The 19,973-nt window shown below is 46.4% G+C and overlaps 1 protein-coding gene across 11 annotated transcripts in view; it reads right to left on the bottom strand.

The window, feature by feature from the left end:
* celf2 (cugbp, Elav-like family member 2) overlaps positions 1-19,973 on the bottom strand; it is a 235,934-nt gene that overhangs the window by 127,884 nt on the left and 88,077 nt on the right. Inside the window, exon 1 of one of the 11 annotated variants that reach the window (XM_080491977.1) lies at positions 19,542-19,642. The exons of 8 other annotated variants lie outside the window; for them this stretch is intronic. In XM_080491977.1, coding sequence (XP_080348103.1) covers positions 19,542-19,618 — 77 coding nt within the window. In that variant the 5' untranslated portion in view covers positions 19,619-19,642. Of the gene's footprint in view, positions 1-19,541; positions 19,643-19,973 lie in introns of those variants that run through there. 2 more of the 11 variants (XM_080491982.1, XM_080491973.1) reach the window with 2 other exon arrangements.

Genomic DNA, 19,973 nt, shown 5'->3' with positions numbered 1-19,973 from the left:
TCCCATAAACACAGAGAAACACTCTCCAGGACACATTAATCCCCCCGTCCACTCTGCCGGTGTTTCTAGGAACGGGCTCCACTCGCGGGGATACTGTTTGTGTTTCCGTGCTTGTAAGTGTTTTAGTGCGAGCATATGTGTGTGTGTTTGTGTGCTGGTGTGTGTTTTGTGTGTGAGCCCGGGGCTGTCCCTTCAGCGCTGCGTCCGTATCGACCTGCAGTGGAAAAGCGGCCTGTGCTCGGCCATGTAGGCCAGGAAGTCGATGGGGACATCAGAATGAGGGCAGCCGTCCAAAACGGCAACACAGTGTGCCCAGAGGCCACGCGCACACACACACACACACACACACACACACACACACACACACACACACACACACACACACACACACACACACACACACACACACACACACACACACACACACACACACACACACACACAACCACTGTATACATACAAAAGCTTGGCCTTTTTTCAAACAAGATTGGATTTATGGTTTTTAAATCCCCCCAGATGGTGATTCGTGTGTAATCTGTCTAATAGTTACTTGATGAACACAGTCGCCGACAGTTTTTTTTTTTCCCCCCACTTCTCTTCATTTACAGATGCTCTGCGCACGGCGTCATTATCATTAAAACATACTGTATTTTGCACATTTAATTATCTGCCACTGCAATGAATGGTGAAGACAGATGGGAATCACTGTCTGTCACTGCAACAAAGGAGTACTTCATTATATTTTTTTAAAAAATTAAAAAACTTTACGTTTAACTAAAGAGACGTTTGCCACCTGGCTGAATGAGAAAGACAGTATCAACAGTATTCAAGGCTCTGTGACCTCCTGACTGAAAACTGTGTTTAGCAGAGACATCAAGGTAATGGCAGTCATATCTAAAGCCAGACCATCTCTGAATAAACTGACTTAAAAGACTGAAATTGAATTTGAATTCTACACAGAGCTGTTACTATTTTGCTCATATCCTGTTTATGGGATAATCCCGATCCAACCGAAAATCAAAAAATACAAATATTACAGAGCATCTTCTTCCCACTAGCTGGTGTCGACTTTGTTTACACAATGTTTTCAAGTGAAAACACAAAACTTTCATTGCAGTTTGGGTGTCCGTTTCCACCACAACAGCTTCAGGAAGCCAGTCAAAATGCAAGTTTCCGAAAAATGCTCCAACTCCCTCCGTCTTGTAGTAAATAACAAACAGCGGTGCCAACTGGTGGCCCGATGTGCTCACTACATTGTTTTCAGCGTTTCCGCCGTTTCTGTGAAAACGGACGTTTGTTTTCAAAACACTGCCGTGTAAACGCAGAACTTTTCCGAAACGAAAATACAGAGACTGTGCGTTTTTAAGGGAAACCTTGTGTAAACGGGACCAGACTGACGTAGACAGGGTTCTAAGCAACACCGCTACAGTCTGTGCACAATATTCCAAATGAGAGACACAAGATAAGTAAGTAAGTTGTCCAGGATTCACCGTTACTGAATATTTAAGTTTTAAAAAAGGATAACGTGCAAGCTCATCACGTTTCTAACTGTATCTCCTTCGTGACTGTGTATTTGGACACACTGTCAAAGGGATGAAGCACAAAACCCCAACGCTCGTTCAGACTTATGTAAAGAGCAAAAACCTTATATGTGATCTGAGATATAATCAATGTCTGCAGCTATAAGCGTCGCTGATATAAACATGGGCCATCAGCTCCCAGCAGAGCTCTGCACTGTGTCACACTCATCGACCCCCCCGACTCATCAATACAAACATTCGATGTCCTGCGCGGTGCAAATTATCACAATATCAGGCAAATTACATGTTATTATCACCCGTGATGCATTTAATCGCTGGCTCACAATGGGAATCGAACCCTGTGCTCCTCCACTGCCGTGTTCAGCGCCTTGCATAAGGACCACAGCGCCGCGGGATCCGTATCAGCGGCCCTGCTGACGGATCGCGCCGTCAAGACAGCAACAATAATATGTGAAAACAAAAATGATGTCTCTCTGTGTTGGGCTGAAGAATCGAGCTGTGCTCTTATCAGGCAGCCGCTTTGATAACCGAGTCGCTGGATAACTTTAAGTCGCTGTGCCTGAAGAAGACAAAAAAAAAAATGAGGACTTTTGTTGAAAATCGAGGCATTTCAGGTGTGTGTTTTTTTTTTAAACGACACCTTCAAAGCAGCAGTGTTGTGAGCTTGATGCATGGGTTTTTCTTATTTCATCCAAGACGTTTTTCAAGCTCAGCAGACTTTCGACTTAAACTTTTTCAGTTTGTGGAATATCTCAATTTAACTCAAGAAATACATATTCCTGCCAAAAACAAGCAGTTTAATCATTTAATCATTCTATTTTTTTAACAAGCAGAGGTTTTCATGCACTGATACCGATACCAGTGTCGGGTCTGTATAGCCTTTGCATACTGTTTCCGTATGAAGTGGAAATTAGCCTATATGGCATTTTAGAAGTCATCCTATTGGTACTCAGTATCGGCAAGTAGCTAAAGGTTAGTACTTGTACTCGTCCTTTAAGAATTCGGTATGATTTCATCCCTGGCTTTAATGCATGTATCAGTGAGTGGCATCTGGGTGCCGTCGCTGTCCGCCCTACCTTTGAACCGCACATCTGATGGCTGTTTTCAATTATACAAATTAGGCTTACTTAAGGGCGGCCTTGATCACATACACATCCCAACGTGCAGAGAGATCACACGAGAAGAGCATCCCGGGTGGGAAATGGTCGGGGACACTGTAAAATAGATCTGTGCTGAGGGAAATGAGCCAAGCAGTGCAGATTGCCGCCACGCTCCTTTAAGGCTCTTCTCCCACTTGCGCTAATGTCTTTCCAGGGGTGCATCCAGTTTTGTTTTTTGTTTTTTTTCCCGGAGCCATCCAGCCCGTTTGATCAGCAGCAGCTCGGAGGGATGAATCCGTGTTCGCTGTTAGCCTCTCTCTGTGCTTCCTGTAGGGCTCGGGAGGCCTGGTGGCGGGGGTTATTACCGACCGCAGAAAGACACTGTTGGACGTACAAACACGCACGGACAAGCAGCTATATGCTCACGGGCGTGTTTAGTGCACACATCCATGCACAAGCAAGTGCTACGATATCTGTCAAGAGTGCAGCTAAAGTGTGCACCACATGTTTGTGTTTCCTCTGCAGGAATGGCCTCTCCCTCCATTTTCCAGGAGCCCTTCGTCCTCTTGAAAAGACTCGGGCCAACGGGAATCAATGGCTCAGAATGCACCTCGTGCTTCGGCTTCTCGGTGGCAAATTACAGTAGTGGGGGGGGGGGGGCTTAGCGGGCCATTATCACCACGCCACGCTCAGACCTCTGTCGAGCGCTGCGTCGTGTGGCCGATTTGCCCACCTATGCCGATTCCCTGTGGGGGCGGGGTCGCAGAGGCCGAACGCGGAGATAAAGCGGAAACCTGCACAAACAAGAATCACTAAGTGCCGGACTCGATCCTCCGGTGCAGTTCAGGCTCCGAATACACGAGGCTGTGAGCGAAGGAGAACAGACAGCGTTGGCCTCTGCACGCTCCGCCTGTCTGTTGCGGTTGCCTTGTTTGTTCAAACCTTGATGTACACGTGAGAAATGCACTACAGCACTCACGAGAGGCGAATGCTAAAAAAAGCAAAAAGCAAAATCAAGCGGCGCCTTGGCGTGCTCGTTGCGTGGCCTCTGCACTGATCACCTGCTATGTGTTATGTGACGTGCAGCTGGCATTGAGAGCATGTACTGTAAATCTCATACCAGCGCATGATGCATGTCCCACATGGCACGCAGGGATGTGAAGTGGCTCCTCACACAGACAGAAGCAAGTTACAGTCTGCAGAAAGTATGAAGGACTCGCACGCTTCCACATTGAGGGACATTGGGGCCCATGTCCCTGAAGTACATAAACAACACCGGTATATATCGTTTTCAGTGTTTTGTGGAATTGCAAAACTTTTCTGAAACTAAAATGTAAAAACAATGCGTTTTCACCTGAAAGGTTATGGAAACAGGACCTCACATTACCACAGCCTGAACCACAAAATTACACCAAAACCAACGAAGCTCAGCAGCTTTCCAAAGCCCAGAATTCAGCGTTGGGTCACGGTGGTGGTGCCGTCGTAAAGGACATCAGTGACAGTACAGCAGACCCCCTCCACCCCCCACCCCCCCAAGACACACACACACACACCTATCACCTTTCAGGGTCTGCACAATCTCTTCATACATTCTAAATATTATTTTTTTTCCCCACCATGAAATTGGCCAATTTGAAAGATACTGAGTATCAGCACAAAGTATCTGCAGTCAGCAGCTTCCATGTGAAACGCTTGGCATCGGTTTCTGCCTTTAAAAAGTTCATTGAACCCTCAGGCGGTGCGGGGTAAACGGGCGGGGGAGGGGAGGGGAGGGGGTAGCGGTGGGGGTGTGGATGAGGCCAATTGGATTGCGGCGGGATGTGGGAGTGGAAGCAGAGAAGGAATTCTGCGTTATAACGGGGAGGATAAATTAAAAAGTGGAAATGTGGGTCGAATGGATTGATGGGATGAAGGGCAGATAGATGACGGTCTAAATGGATGATTGGTGGCATGAGAGTGTGTGTGTGTGTGTGTGTGTGTGTGTGTGTGTGTGTGTGTGTGTGTGTGTGTGTGCGTGTAAGTGTGTGTGTGTGCACTCCGAAGGTGCAGATTAGATCACCGTTATGACTGCACGAGCCCTCAGGACACGCCTGATAAACATCAACAGATAACCTACACATTTATTCCCACCTCTGCACCATCCCCACTTCCTGCCTCTGTTTTACCCCCCTCCCACCCCCCTCCACCGCCCCTCCACCAGCCTCTCACCATCCCTCCTTCTCTCCCCTGCCCTCGCTAACTACATCTAAGAGTCCCGGGGCAGTGCACTAGATCACGCTTCTCAATAAACCCGTCAAGCTCTCCCCGGCACCCCCTACTCCGTCTCCCCTCAGCTTCCCAAACACAATAACAGCTACTCTGAACGCCCCTCCCGACAATACTCCCATCGATCACTCCGCTATCTGCAACACACACACACACCTCTCACTACATTGCGCCCAGTGAAAGCTGCAGGTGTGCTCCGTGCGGCAAATGTTCGCCAGTCAAAGACACAAATTCAATCTACAATCAGCGGCAGAGCGGCGAACGGCGTGGCGTTTTGTCTCATGATGACGGCGCTGCTCATGCGGCTGAATGTTCCTCGCGTGCGCATGCGAAGACGGAATGGGAGAAGCTTCAACGTCGCGCGTGTCGTGTATGCCCACAACAACGCCTCACCCTGACCCGGCAAACTCTACAAAACGAATCCATTCAGCGGTCTGATGGGCTGCGGCTCAGGTGCAGCGGTGGACTGTCCTTCAGTCAAAAAGTTGGCGGTTCGATCCCTCGCTCCCGATGCCGACGTCCTTGGTGACTGAACAAGAGGTTCACTCCCCGTCTATCCTGCAAGGTTCTCGTTGGTGTGTGTGCATGAAGTGATGCACTCTGAGGCTGCTACAGCCAGGAAAAACTGTCGTCTCAGTCGAGGTCTTAATTTTAATAACGCATTGTGTTATGAGTTCCAAAGTCGGTTCATATTTCTGTCTCTGGAGTAACGCCCGGCTCGGCTCGGCTCCGCTCAATTTTATAGTCAGAGCAGCTCAGCGCAAAATATTACCTAAAGTATAAAGTTCTCCTTGTTGCTGCAGAATTCAGAGACTAACACCATGTATCAGTGAGAAGGCTTTGCTTTTTAGAGTTTGGAAAAGTTCTGCGTTTAGAACAATATACATTATAATATATATTATAAACATTAACAATGGGAGAACAGAACGGACAGACGACCACAAAGTCCCAGGAGAATGTGGACTGGGAGTCATGCCGAGCTGCGCATGTGCAGAAGAACTAAAATCCTGGTGTGCATCCGCATCGTGTTGTGCGCTCCCCCGTTTCCATGGAGACGGAGTCGGAGCGTCTTCTAAAAGTTCTACCTTGAGCGCCGTTTTCAAAAAAGTTGTGTTTTCAGGGGCTCCGGGGCACCGTTGTCGTGTAAATGGACACCAAAAGCACAGTTAGAATTTTTCTCCCATTTTCACTTGAACTGTTGGTGTGTACAATGAAAAAGCTTTTCTGAAACGAAAAGGCAAAAACAATGTGTCTTCACTTGAAATGTTCTTGTGCATACGGAGGCTCAGAAATTTGGATCAGATCCACATCTTTAAAAAAGCCTATTAGCCTTTCTGTGCCAAAATCCACTAGAAAGCATTAAAATACGACCGTTGTGCTGAATAACTGAAGGCTACATTCCCTTTCTGAGGATGAAAAACCTACATCTACACCTGAGGATGCGTTGCACACAAAGCATCACTTTTCACTTCAACAGGTGAGAACTGCAACTCTACAACGAGCTCCCATAGTGCATCAGGAAAAACCTTCTCATTCAAGATTGAATTCAGTCAATCTCGGTATATGGAGCAGATCTGATGCAACTGGACTGACCCACGAGTTCTATACTGCAGCGACATGTGTATGTTTCCGCCTTCGACACTGACACGATTTGACCAAAGTGGGTAATCTCCCAGAACTGTATTTTTGCTTTTGAACTCCGGGGAGATTCTCTGGTGAGAAAAGGAAATAAAGAGAAAAAGAAATAAAGGTAACTACAGTGAGAGGGTTGAAAAAAAAATAAAATAAAAAAAATAAAAAAAATCAGCTGTAACTGAGAGGTTGTGCAGAGTTGGACTCCGCAGGGAAGAAAGAGGCAGGTCGGGCAGAGACGAGCAGGAGCTCTCTGACATCCTGCTTGTGCCCTCCGCTTTGCATTACAATTCATTCTCAGCGCGAGTCAAGGTTAGACCTGACAGCTCTGCGACCGCGTATGGACATGTGTGTGTGTGTGTGTGTGTGTGTGTGTGTGTGTGTGTGTGTGTGTGTGTGTGTGTGTGTGTGTGTGTGTGTGTGTGTGTGTGTGTGTGTGTGTGTGTGTGTGTGTGTGGTGTGTGTGTGTGTGTGTGTGTGTGTGTGTGAGTGTGTGTGGGCTCACGTGGATGCTTTGCAGCACCCATACAAAACAGATGGAGAGAGATGGAAATGAAGAGACTGAGAAGAAACGACAGGACAGATTTATGGGAGGGAGTACAGTCTGTAGCGTGACGGTGAGGCAAGGCGAGGCGGCACCTCTCATTTTTTTTTTTTTTTGGGTGGGGGTGGGGGTGGTGGAGATAAATCCCACATGCATGGCCGGAGGTTTGATTCCTGCTTAGATTCAATTATAAGGTCAGGCCCAAGGCTCTCAGAGGGTAATGGACTGTCCTAATAGTCATTTCTATTTCTTGTTCATGAATATTTCACCACTAAAAAGACAGATAGTTGATACATCTGCCTGAAATTTGCTTTAACCAATCGATGTGCAGGTCACTGAAAATTAGCACTCGGTTACAGTTAATAATACAATCTTGGAAAGTAGTGGAGTTATTTTATGTGTAAGCTTGTCTCACTCACAGTCATCCTATTGAGTCATACAGCTGCATTAATAAAGATGCTCTATACTCTGGATGTCAGCTGAAGTTCATGGGAGGAAGATGCTCTAACCATAAAATTGCATTGGTTAAATGAATTCTTTTGACACAGTAAGTTTTCAGCCTTTTTTCGAGATGCAGTCGATAAAAATCTGAGCTGCAGTACAGGAACTGTTTATTTACCCAACCTATTGTTGCCTTTCAAGTTGTGATTCGCATATATACTTAAGTCTTTGTGATGCGACAGGACGGTTTGACCTTATCAAACCTCTTTCCTCCGCCACACACACGCCGCCACAGAGATAACCGAGTGCCACCCAGGCCCAACTTCTCATTTCAAACACTCCGCCAGCTGATTGAAGTCACTCGCCGCGTCTCCTGCCAGCATTTCAAGATAATGTTCAAGTAGTAATGTATCATCATCTTTCATGGAAAATTACAGTTTTCGCCACCGTCTCGTCGATGCCACACACAACAGTGAGTCAGCCTGCCACCGAGCCGGCCGTGAAAAACCATTTCGTTCGCCACATTCAAATTTCTCCGTTTGCCTTCCCGGGGAAACGGCGCAGAAGAATGCGACGCGATTCATAATGATGATTTGTTTTGAGCGGAACTGGATTGGTACCATGTGCATGAGCGAGCGCGGTAATGAGTGGCACCTAGTCGAACTGAGCGAGGTATAAATCCCACGGAAAAGAGTTCACAGCGCCCCGGCCGCGCTGTTTGTTTGTCCGCCGAAAGACGCCACGGAAAATGACCAATTAGCCCCGAAGAGGGAAACCGAAAGGCAAAACTATAAAAAAAAAAAAGCCTGCGCGTTAGACTCGTGCAGCGGGAGGTGTGGTGCGCCGCGATGGCAGGTGGCGCTGGCCTTTCCGTGACCTTTGAATGTCACGTGATCAGACGCTTGAAGTTTGAGCGCCCGTCTAATGTCAGCGGTGGCCGGCTCGCACGCGGCTCAACGGCGACGCTCGTGCGGGCTAACCAGACCGACAGACGGGCCGTGTCCTACAGAGGAGAGCAGTCCGAGAGCCAGGAGGCCATCGACACACGTTTGGGGTGTAATGCCAGGATTTGTTGGCAGTTCGTCGCCAAACGCACTTCATTTTAGCCAGTTTTACTGTCCGACATGAGCAGTGGGGTCGTGGTCCCTGGTGACGTTGCCATACTCTCAGTAAGAGAGCAAGTAAGACGACTATTTAGTGAAAACCTGCCCACAGTATTCGTTCACTGTCATATAATTTCAGCATGATATCAATATTTGCTTGGTCATGACCCGCACTACTCTGCCTCTGATTGGCTTGTCAGTCCTCGCGCAGCACAGCAAACATAGACATTAACCAATCAGATCAGTCAATGCAGCGAGAACTAGCCGATCAGAGGCGGAGTAGGGCGCGTCGTGGCTTGGCCCCGTGCAGCCGTGCCTACCCTGGACGATGGTATGGACAATGACCGCTCTTATTCAACGTGTTAAGAGAAGCTGACGCTAGCTGGTCAGCGAACTGAACATTACCTCAAACGCACCTGAAATACACCGGGCGATTAAAACAGAAGAAGACATTAAGTCAGCAGCAACATCCAGCTGATCTGCACACATAAAAACACTTTTATGTCTCTGCTGTGAGAGATTTTCTCAGTTACCAGGGTGACAAGTCCAGTTGCATCTTTATACGATTGGTTGTTGCTACGCTTTTTTTCTTTTTTAAACATCCACTCTGAGAACAAGAGAAAAAAAAAAAGTCCTAAATACATTTGGACCCTTTAAATGTTTGTTATGTTCTGATTTGAGAATCTGTTTAAACTGGATTCTGTTCCACCTTTGTGTGTTTTTTTTCACCCCCACATACTCTGGCTTCAAAATCCAAAACTAAGCATGTGAGGTCAATTGGGGACGCCAAATTGCCCGAAGGTGTGACTGTGAGTGTCTTGTGTTTTACTCTGATGGATTGGCGACCTGTCCAGTGCTGCACTCTGACTTGGCCCATTGTGAGCTGGGATCGACTCCAGAACCCGAAGTCTGCCAACAGCAGGCGTCTTAGGAGGTTTTGATGGGCCAACAAGTATTTCAGGAGCACTGAAAGGTCAAAGAACAAAATATCCAAGCACCGGAACTGTGTGACACTGGACATGTGTACTAGTGTGTGTCTGCCTACCTTCTTTGAATACATGTCTATAATCTGGATATTTAATGTTATTGTGCTTTTAAACTTTGATTGAAGAGGCTCCTTTAATAAAATGGGTTATTCAGTTCAGTCGAACAGTCTGAGGAAATCTAGAGGAGGCTCATGCATGAACAGGAAGAACACGCAAACATCCCACCAAGAGGTCCAAACTATAATCCTCTGGCCATGCAGCATTTGTGCAGGACTGTGCAGCCCCAAAACATGTATAAGGTCGAAAACAGAAACTTTTAGTTGCATTTTAGTCGTAAATTTACACGGTTGACAGTCACAGTCTCTCCATATGAATGTCTGTGTGTGAACGCAACATTTTTCCAAACCAAGAAGCAACAACAATGAGTTTTCACTTCAAACGTTGTGGTGTAAATGTGGCTTTAGTATTAACGGTATACTTGTTGTTACCAAAGATTTTATTTGATCACTCCTACTGGGTTAATTACCAGCAAGACATTGTACTTGGCTAAACTATGCTAATGCTAACTTCACCACCCAATCACATGTACCTCCAAACTGTTACCAGCTGTTATTGGTGGAGAGGAGAAGAAGGGGCGGGGCCTGAGGAAAAGAACCCGACCCAAGCAAAATGGCCTAATTTTACTCCACTTCAATGATACTGATAAAGTGTTTCAATAAATATTACATTATATAACTTTAATTTTGGAGATGTATGAAACCCCTCTAACTTTCCAGACTTGGGGGCCTTTAATTACTCCCACAAAATCGGTTAAAAATGAAAGAATAACACCAAGGACGGAGTAAAACTAATATGACGATAACCAAGTTTCCGCCACCTGTTTAAATCAAACTTTATTCACGGTGAGACGTTCTGTCTTCGCAGAAAAGTAATAACTCAAAAGAATCACGGTTAAAAAAAAATCCCCAGCCCCGGTGATTAGTGGATAATAGCAGCAACTAACGCAGGTAAGTCGATCCCCCCCCCTCTGTAATTCTGATGGCTCTTTTAGCCGAACAAGAGCCGCAGTCCACGAATGTTGCTCCTAATCCCGAATTCTCTCTCCTTCTCCACAATAATGAGCTCCTCTCAGGCTCGAGAGTTGACAGAGGTAAAGCATTTAGCACGCTTGAATGGAGAAGAGAGGGAGGGAGTGGGAGTGCAGAGAGAAAGAGGGGAAGATACGGGCCAAAGAGGGATAAAGCGAGGGATGGGGAGGAACAAGGGGTGGAAAGGAAAAAAAAAAAAATCTACTGAGACGTGCATGAGGTAAGCTCTCCCTCTGGCAAGGCGGAGTAATGCCACTGCACGGTGCAAAAGCAACGGCTGACTGTTGAAAGGGCGGAAGGAAGGGAAGAGGGGAAGATGGGAGAAAGAAGAGATATACATAAACCATGAGAGGAGGTGCCATCGTCATTGTGTTCTCCCCCGGGATTCACTTATTCCTTCGCCCATCGCCACAGCCCAGGGACATGATGTGAACAACGTGGGGACCGTGTTTGTGTTATTCCCTACTTGTGTAGTGTGTGTGTGTGTGTGTGTGTGTGTGTGTGTGTGTCACGTGGTGTGTATTCTGCGTATTTGCGTGGGCGGAAATGTGTGTATGCAGCAGTGAAAACATGTGCATGCTTCATTCGTTTCAAGGCCAAGTGATGAAATACTCTCGGAAAGAAAGAAAAAAAAAAAAAAAAGGAAAATTAAAAAAACAGGACACGCTTGCATACACACACACACACACACACACACACACACACACACACACACACACACACGCACGCACAGAAATACTCGTTTTGCTCAATGCACAAAGCGGGTGTGTGTCTGTGTGCGCTGTCTAAACGTGCACTTGACTTGAATGAGCGGACCGATGAGCCGCAGACCGGCTCGCTCGCATACACTGTGGGAACAATAATCACGGCGGATAGATAGAGATGTTGAAGTGTACCTAACCGTTCTTGAGGAGTCAAATCAAATTAATCAGTAAAATGGTGCGGTGATGAAAGGAATCACAGAGGGGAGACAAGAGAGGGAACCTGCGAGAGCTGGAGGAGCATCGGCAGTGCAGGCAAACATGGCTGACAGACGGAAGAGAGTGATGAGACAATCAGGAGTACATCATTAGCTGGAAGAGGATATTTATATATATATATATATATATATATATATATATATATATATATATATATGTATATCTAGGCACTCACAAACAAAGAGCAGCATGCATGGTGGAGTATAATAAACACACTGACAGTCTCTGAAAGCTCCTCCAGGATTCATCAACGTGTTGCTGGTATGTTGCTCTGAAAGCTTCAGTTACGGTGGCGTCATGTCGTTTTCATGTTTTTTTTTGTTTATCAAACATGGCGAGACTCTCGGTCTCTGAAAACCTAAAACAGGATTCTCAAGAAGTGTTGTCCAAAGGGTGTCAAACCAGACATAAAAAACAAAAAAGCAAAGAGAAATCATCCGCCATTTTTTTATTTTTTTTTTAGCATCAATGAGCTACAGCTCTCGTGGGGTTTTCATTTATTTTAATGTGTCGACACAATTTTATGCATTTATGTTCAATTAACGTGGCCTTTACTAAGAAGAAACTAAACGAGAGAGGAGCTGGAAATGGAAGTAACGACCTGAGAATGTTTCGACAGTAACGTAGGCTAGCTAACAAGCTAATAATGAACTGATTACTGTAACTCAAAAAATAATCCCGATCTTACATGTTTACATGTTTTTCAAGTGAAAGCGGCACACTTTTGTTGTGTTTTCTGGCGTCCCGTTTCCCTGCCAACGGTGCTCGAAGTCACTGAAACACAACTTTTAAAAAGACGCTGCTACTGCACATGTGCGCCGCGGCCGTACTAAATAGTTGTTTTGCACACGCACAACGACAACAATGGCAGCCTCCGACTCGTAGCCTTGCATGCTAACTACATAGTTTTAAGTGTTTTTTCCCCCCGTTTCCATGGAAACTGCCATCATTTTCAAAAAGTTTTTTTCTGAAACAAAAACATAAAAACGATTTTCACTTCAAATGTGGTTGTGTAACCGGGGCCTCAGAAATACTTTAAGTTTTCATCTTATTTAACCCATTCACATTTTCATTTAGTAAAAACGAGCCCGCACACACAGTAGTGTTGATTTTACTGTGTCAGCGTGCTTTTAAAAAGACTAAATATAACTTGTGAAGTGCAAATCCAACAAATGAATCTCTAATTATGGTTTGTATCTTTCTTTCTTCAGACATTAGGACATTTTTTAGTATTTCGGAGTTGGTATTGTGTAGATAAACTGAGTTTAAATGATAAACTTTAAACTTTCAAAGTTATTTACTGCAAAATATTCACAACGGATTGCACTTGTTAATGTTATTCACATTAAAGTATAAATTCAAACTATTGGCAGAGTTTAAGCAGTTATTTTTACAAGATGTCAATCAGACTGAGTGACATTTGTGAAAGCTTAACATTTAATAGAGATGAACTCAGTTTTTCTGGGTTTACTTTGGGACTGTGCCCAAAATTATAAGTTTCACTTACGAGAAAAGAAACATAACAGGCCTTCATTTGCAATTATGGGTTGGTGTTTTCCTTTCAAATCTTACATTCTGACTAAAAGGTGATGCTTTGTGGCTTGTCAAAAGTGCAAATTCTCGTTTTTTTGGTTTGTTAAATATTTAAGGAGTGATTTTAACGAATGACGCATCTAAAAGTGTGTTATAAATCAGCTGCGGGTGTCACACTTGTTTACATGTGACGGCATGCTCCCACAAACAGCAGCTGAGGCACGAGCACACTTTTCAATTAGAACGCCGAAAGATGCTTGTTGACCCCATCATGTATCCATAGGCTACACACACCTGCTGGTGCGCTGCTACACCCCCACCACACACACACACACACACACACACACACACACACGCACAGAGACCCCAGACACACGGTCGTGATATATCACCACCTACACACAGCGGTGTCAGCCACAGACAACTGCTCCTGAGACCCAGCAGAGAAAAGACATTCATCATTATGACACCACACACACACACACACACACACACACACACACACACACACACACACACACACACACACACACACACACACACTGAGCGGAAGCCCAGCGTTGCGGCCGGCGATGCGTGAAGACGACTCCATCACGTCGTACATCACACCATACTGTACATGTTTTCCGCCTAAATAACAACATTATGAACAGAAACAGTCATAGCAGAGAAGACGGAGGGCCTCGTCTCCGGTCGCTGATGGATTTCGCCTCATTCCTCGCCGTGTCATTCTCACGACGGAGAATAAAAGGCCTCGCCGTCCTGCTCGGGAGGGAAAGGGGAAGCCACCTATTCTCATTGTCTCTTAATCTCCACATCAGATAAGTCGAATCCGACCTGGCGTCTGTCCGGGGAGTTCGACAGTCAAGCCGTCCCCCCCCCCCCCCGGCCCATATATTTTTGCCTCCCACTTCAATTCTCGCACCGTTTCCTCTTCTCGCCAGCTCCATCTGGAACGTGTTGCTGGAATCGTCTGATTCAACTTGTTATCCGCCCGTTACCGAATGGTTAAGATGCAATTTTTGTTTCACTACACATTTAATCACAATCGATCGATACGTAATTGAGTATATGCGAAGCTTTTAACCTCGTATAGATCGCAAGCAGAAGCACAAGCAGCTGACAGAGTGTCTCGTTATGCGAGCGAGTTTTCCTTTTTTTTTTTTTTAAAAAGGGGCTTTATTTATACACCAGATGTAGTTACTCATGCATCTTTTAGCAAGTCAACACACATTTCACAGACAGTATCACAGCGCTAAGAAGAAACTTTTCTCAGGGAGAAATAGTGAATTATTTTGAGTTTTCAAACACTAAAATATACATCAGTCCATTAAAGTGTGCAGAAGAGACATCGCGATGGTGAACCTGCTGATTCATCACTGACGTCCACAGAGGGAATCTGGGAACGGACTGCCTGAGGGAACGCTTCAGGTGAAAACGCTAAATTTCCTGTTGCGTTTTGGGCCGTCCGGTTACAGGACAACGGTGATGGGCACCACGGGAAATGCAACTTTTCGAAAATGGACGCCAAGGCGGAACTTTTCGAAAACACTCCAAGTCCGTTTTTTTGTGGAAACGGGGGGAAAACACATCTTTTCTGTAAAGCTGGTACGGGTCACGCGCACCGCGGCCATAGTAAACAGAAAAACTGAAAAACTGGCTGGTTTTATAGACACCTTTAGTCGTTGTGGTAACAATAAAATCTGTGTACTCCCATCGTTAATGTTGATAGCGTTTCGTTCTCTGCTGCATGTGTGCAGTTTCATTACAAAAACAAACAACAGCTCCCACTAGTGGGCCTGCAAGATGAACTACATCGTTTTCAACATGCCATGTAAACCGACATTGTATTCTCCCATCCTGTGCGGGGCCTTGTTGGCCGCCACGATTTATTCGTCACGAGATCGATAGAAACGTACAGATCTTCCATTCATTGTGCACCCTGCCTGCAATCGAGTCACCGAGACTCATCTCGGCTCAAAAAGGTTGCATGAGAAGAGGACGGGAACCCAACCGACACGGGGGTAAAGCACCGGGCCACTCGCACAGTTCGCGACAGCAGGGAGCCACTTTCTTCCTCCATAGAAACACGATGCACTTTATTGATCCCACTGTGGTAAATCATTGTGTTGCAGCAGGAGAATACACTAAACGAGACATACACTGTACTGGCAAATGGATTAAAGGATCTAATATACGATATATCCCATGTATGAGAATAGATAAAGGCATTCTAGTCGCCCGACTGGATCGGAATTCAGCGGAAATACACCGGGTATGTAGAGATCGTTCATGTTTAGGAGAAAATGAGGAGGATTAGAGTTTCCTCTTCCTTGATCATCCTTGTGATGTTGATATCGCTGTGTTTGTTCGCCACAAATTGACTTTTCATTAACCTTTTGTGCCATTTCACCTCATTTGCTTCAGTCACGGTTAGCTTTAGGAGTATATTGACCCTATTGTTTGTTAAGACTGGCAAATCATCAATCTTTAAAACAAAGTTTGCATGAAACAACTGAATTTCAGTGCTTAGCAATTCCATCCTTCTGTTGTTTTCCTTTTTTTTTTTTTTTGTAGCCATTAAACTAAAGCCTGAATCTGGAGGGATTAGCATTCTCACTTTTTTGTACGGGAGAGAGCAACATTTCTATTCTCTATGAAATGATGCTGATTTGGCATTTTTTTGGGGGGGTGATTATAAGATTGCAAACTTTGCTTTGTTGTCATTTGGATCAAGTTCTACAAAGCAATGGTCAGAGACAGAATGGAGGTGCTGGTGATGGGAACAGCCTTCCTCTGAACGAGCCGTCCCTTCCTTCCACCCCTCCCTCTCACATCCTCACATGTATTTCTCATGAGAAACCCTATGTTGTGTGTCACAGGACCCTTTCAGCTGTTGGCTTCATGATTTGTGTCCGTTCAGGCTCTGGACGGGTCGGTAAAGGGGGGGGAAGCGGAGGGACGCGAGGGGCTGGCTGGTCGTAAAGAGAGTCCACACTGAGCTCTACATTCTGTGCGAGCCGTGGGCTGTGTACACACTTGGCACCGGTGTGCCACTCTCGAGCCTTTTTCCGTGAGTCCGTCTCGTCGTTCTCCGACGCACCGTGTACTTGTTACAGTTGACAAGCCCGACTTTGTGTTTGCTCAGATATTAGCTCCACGGTCGGCGAATGGCGTGTAAAGATTACAGCTGAAGGCTGCACTTCCTGTCGCGCCCTGAGGAACCTCACGGTTCTGCACCAGATGGGGAATCAACACACAGTTGGAAGGAGGTGAGGGGGGTCACATATTTCCCAGACGCAGACCCCAGTATGGGCTTCGGAGTTGAAGTTCAAATGGAAAGGAAAGGGCAGGGTGGGGGTGGGGTGGGTGGGGGGGGTGTCACTGCTCCACTTTTTTCTTCCTGATTCTCTCACTTTACCCGCCTTTTTTCTGGTGCTTCCAACGGAACTGGATCAAGAGAGATTAGACTGTTAGTTCCACTTAGTTCTCACATGATCTCGGCTAATATTTGTCAAGTCTGATGTTGTCGGTGGCTGTCAGCGTCAACGGCGGAGAGGGGAACGGAGGCGATTTCAAACCCGAGCACGGCCGTGAGACACCAAGGCGGGGGAGCGAGACGACGGGGCCGGAAGGGAAACAACAGAGCCCGATGCAAATTCCTTACATAGCTCTGTGGAAAACGGTGCCATTAACCACAACGGCTGAATCAAAAGACCACCAAGAGCAGGGCTCGAGAGGCGTGTTCGCGCAAATACGAGGTGTCATCTCCACGAGCGCTATCTCCTCCGACCTGTCCGCCTCCTCGCCAGCTGGCGAAGACGCCACAGATAGGGGCCGTCTCAAGCCCGCGACGCAAATTATTCACAAATCCTTCGCAGATCTGTCCTCTACCTCTGATGCAAAACACATCACAAGGGGGAAGAAAAGGGGCTTCTGTGGGAGAGCGATGGCTTTCCAACCCCCCCCCACACACACACACACACACACACACACACACACACACACTTGCACGAGGAGGGCCTGAGCTGTCAGAGCTGATGACACTGATTAATGAGAGAGCCATCTCATCACTACAGCATCTTAGTAATAGACTACATGGAGAGTCAATGAACGCAGGCGGGCTGGGGCGAAGAGCATGATCCGGCCGGAAAGCACTGTGGTGGAAACGGGAAGAGGTGTTAAAAAAAAAAGGGTGGAATCATTTAAAAGAAGCTATTTTTGGTTGGTCTCCTTTTAAAAACCAAGACTGCAGTAGACTGCATTTCGGAACTTACAAATATACTTTCATTATGCCTTTAGTTCGTCAATGAGTATTCTCTTTTCTTCTGGAGGCTTTTTTTTTCTCGATATACCATATTGATGTAACACTGGATGATAATTCTGACCAAGACGGGAGAACGTCGTCGAAACGCGTATGTTGGCCGGAGAGGTGAAAAGAGAATACTTCGAAAGATACTTTCAAAAAACAACAATCTGACTCAAAAATGTTGGATCTTGTGGATCCCTCAGATTTGGGACTCTGCCACGATTTAGTCACGATCATAACTTGAACATACGGTTATCTGGAAAAAGAAAGTCCAATCTCAAAAAGAGACTGTGGTTCTGTACCATCAAACCTCGGCTCCCCTTTGAAAACACTGCATGTCAATGAGAAGGAAGCGCTCTGCGCTCATATACACTACAGTTACGAGGGAATCTGAAGTACAAAGCAACAGTTGGCGTGTGGTGTCATCATGCTAAGATCTAAAGGGCGCTATAAGGTCCTCACAAGAGAAGGTTGCGGTTTCCTTTGAGCTCGTCAGCGGACTTAAAACGCTCAGAATCTTCCGGAAGCACTTCTGAAGACGTCTTAACATCTGCAGGTCACTTTCATGACTGGAACATGTGTGAAAAAATAACTTTCCAGGTGATTGTTGTGGCACGTCGCTGCAATACGTCGGATATTTTTCCAAAGATTGGACATGTCACGTACACGTTTCGGTGATCTGATGGGAACATCTTTACCGTTTACACCCGGAAGCAGTATTGCACACATTTCTTCTGGTCCTATTCTCTCCCAGCATGAGTCACCTGAAGTTAAGTGCAGCATTCCTGCATGGCCAGAGAGGAGAAAAGGAGACCTTCACAAGAAACCAATGGAACTAGACCCGGAAGGCAAAAAAAAATAAAATAAAAAAAATAACATGATCCATCAACAAATAGGCGCTGTGAGCCGAGGGGACAGAAGTGGGACATGCGCTGCGTGTGGAGGGAAAATAACACATGACCGTGATGTTGGATGAAAACCTCCCTTTGTCCCGTCCCCCCCCCCCCCCCCCCCCCCCCCCCCCCCCCCCCCCCCCGCGCTCCAAATTCCCCGGTTTAACTCAATTACGGCAAATCCAATTGAAACACACGGGATACCAGTCATCCATGCATTCCGGAATGTTCTAAAAAAAAAAAAAAAAAAAACCACTTGAATAAGAGGAATTTTGGTGAACGTAATCCCACCGTTCATCCAAGTGTCCAAACTGAGAATAACATGCAACCAGGGCGCAAACGCCTCGAGTGGAGTTGAATCATTCTCATGTGACTGAGATCCGCTCCTCTCTCTCGCTCTCTCTCTCTCTCTGTCTCTCTCTATCTCTCTCTCTCTGTCTCTCTCTCTCTTCTTCTCAGATGAGAGAGATGGAGTCCGCGGTTGTTGTGTGTCTCAGCGCGGTGCACCGTGCGCTCTCTCTCTCTCTCCGGACCCGGCGCGTCCACCGCCCCGGCAAGACCCCGAGACATGAGACATGAGACATGAGACATGAGACATGAGACATGAGACAGGGCGGCTGCCGCAAATCAACTTCCATTCATCTGATGGAGATGGGAAGCTTTCCAAAAAATATATAAATCAATCAAATTCAAGAAAAAAAAAAAGAAAAAAAAAAAGAAAAATGTCCAGACGCGTAAGAACAATCTGCCGACGATAAGACGGCTTCATAAAGACAAGGTTTATTCAAGGCGGTGGCATTAATTCCCCATAATGGCGTTCATTCATCACCATCCTGTCTATAGCTGATAACAGCCCCGGGCGCTCCTGCGATCCACGCGCAATTCATCGACGGATATTAATCACAACAAGCCACAACTAACACAATAACGCACGGGACCGCGTTCATTTCTGACCCGGATTCCAGTCACACATCACGCAGCGGAGCAACATTTCCACATCGGACAGCTGCTTTTCAGGACAGTCAGGAGGAAAGAGAAGAGAGAGAAAAAAAAAAACAACAAAAACAAAAAAAAGACAGACATGACAGGAGGAGGAAAGAAAGAAGAGAGAGAAAAAAAAACTCACATTCTGTCTCCGGGAACAAGCAGGCGGCTCTCCACCATCATATCGGGCAGAAAATCCAGATTGTAGGATGAAGTCATGTTGCCTGCCTGCCCTGTGTGTGTGTGTGTGTGTGTGTGTGTGTGTGTGTGTGTGTGTGTGTGTGTGTGTGTGTGTGTGTGTGTGTGTGTGTGTGTGTGTGTGTGTGTTCGCGCGCCTCCGCCGCTGCGCGCTCCGCCTGATAATAAAACGGAGCGTCGCTCTGGTCCAAACTGCGCCTGGCCGCGGAGACGGAGAGAGACAGGTGCAAGAGCCGAGGCCTCCCCGAAGGCAGTGTAGCCAGCCGCACACACTCTGTCCGCATCCAGCAGTTGTCACATTCTCTTCTCCGTTCGCTTTCCTCCCTCCCTCTCCCTCTCTCTCTCTTTCTCTCTCTCTTTCTCTCTCTCTCTCTCC

Source organism: Lipophrys pholis (assembly GCF_963383615.2).
Source record: "Lipophrys pholis genome assembly, chromosome: 22".
Taxonomy (NCBI): Eukaryota; Metazoa; Chordata; class Actinopteri; order Blenniiformes; family Blenniidae; genus Lipophrys; species Lipophrys pholis.
Note: the sequence above shows the minus strand (reverse complement) of the source record. Positions and strands in the feature narration are given on the sequence as shown.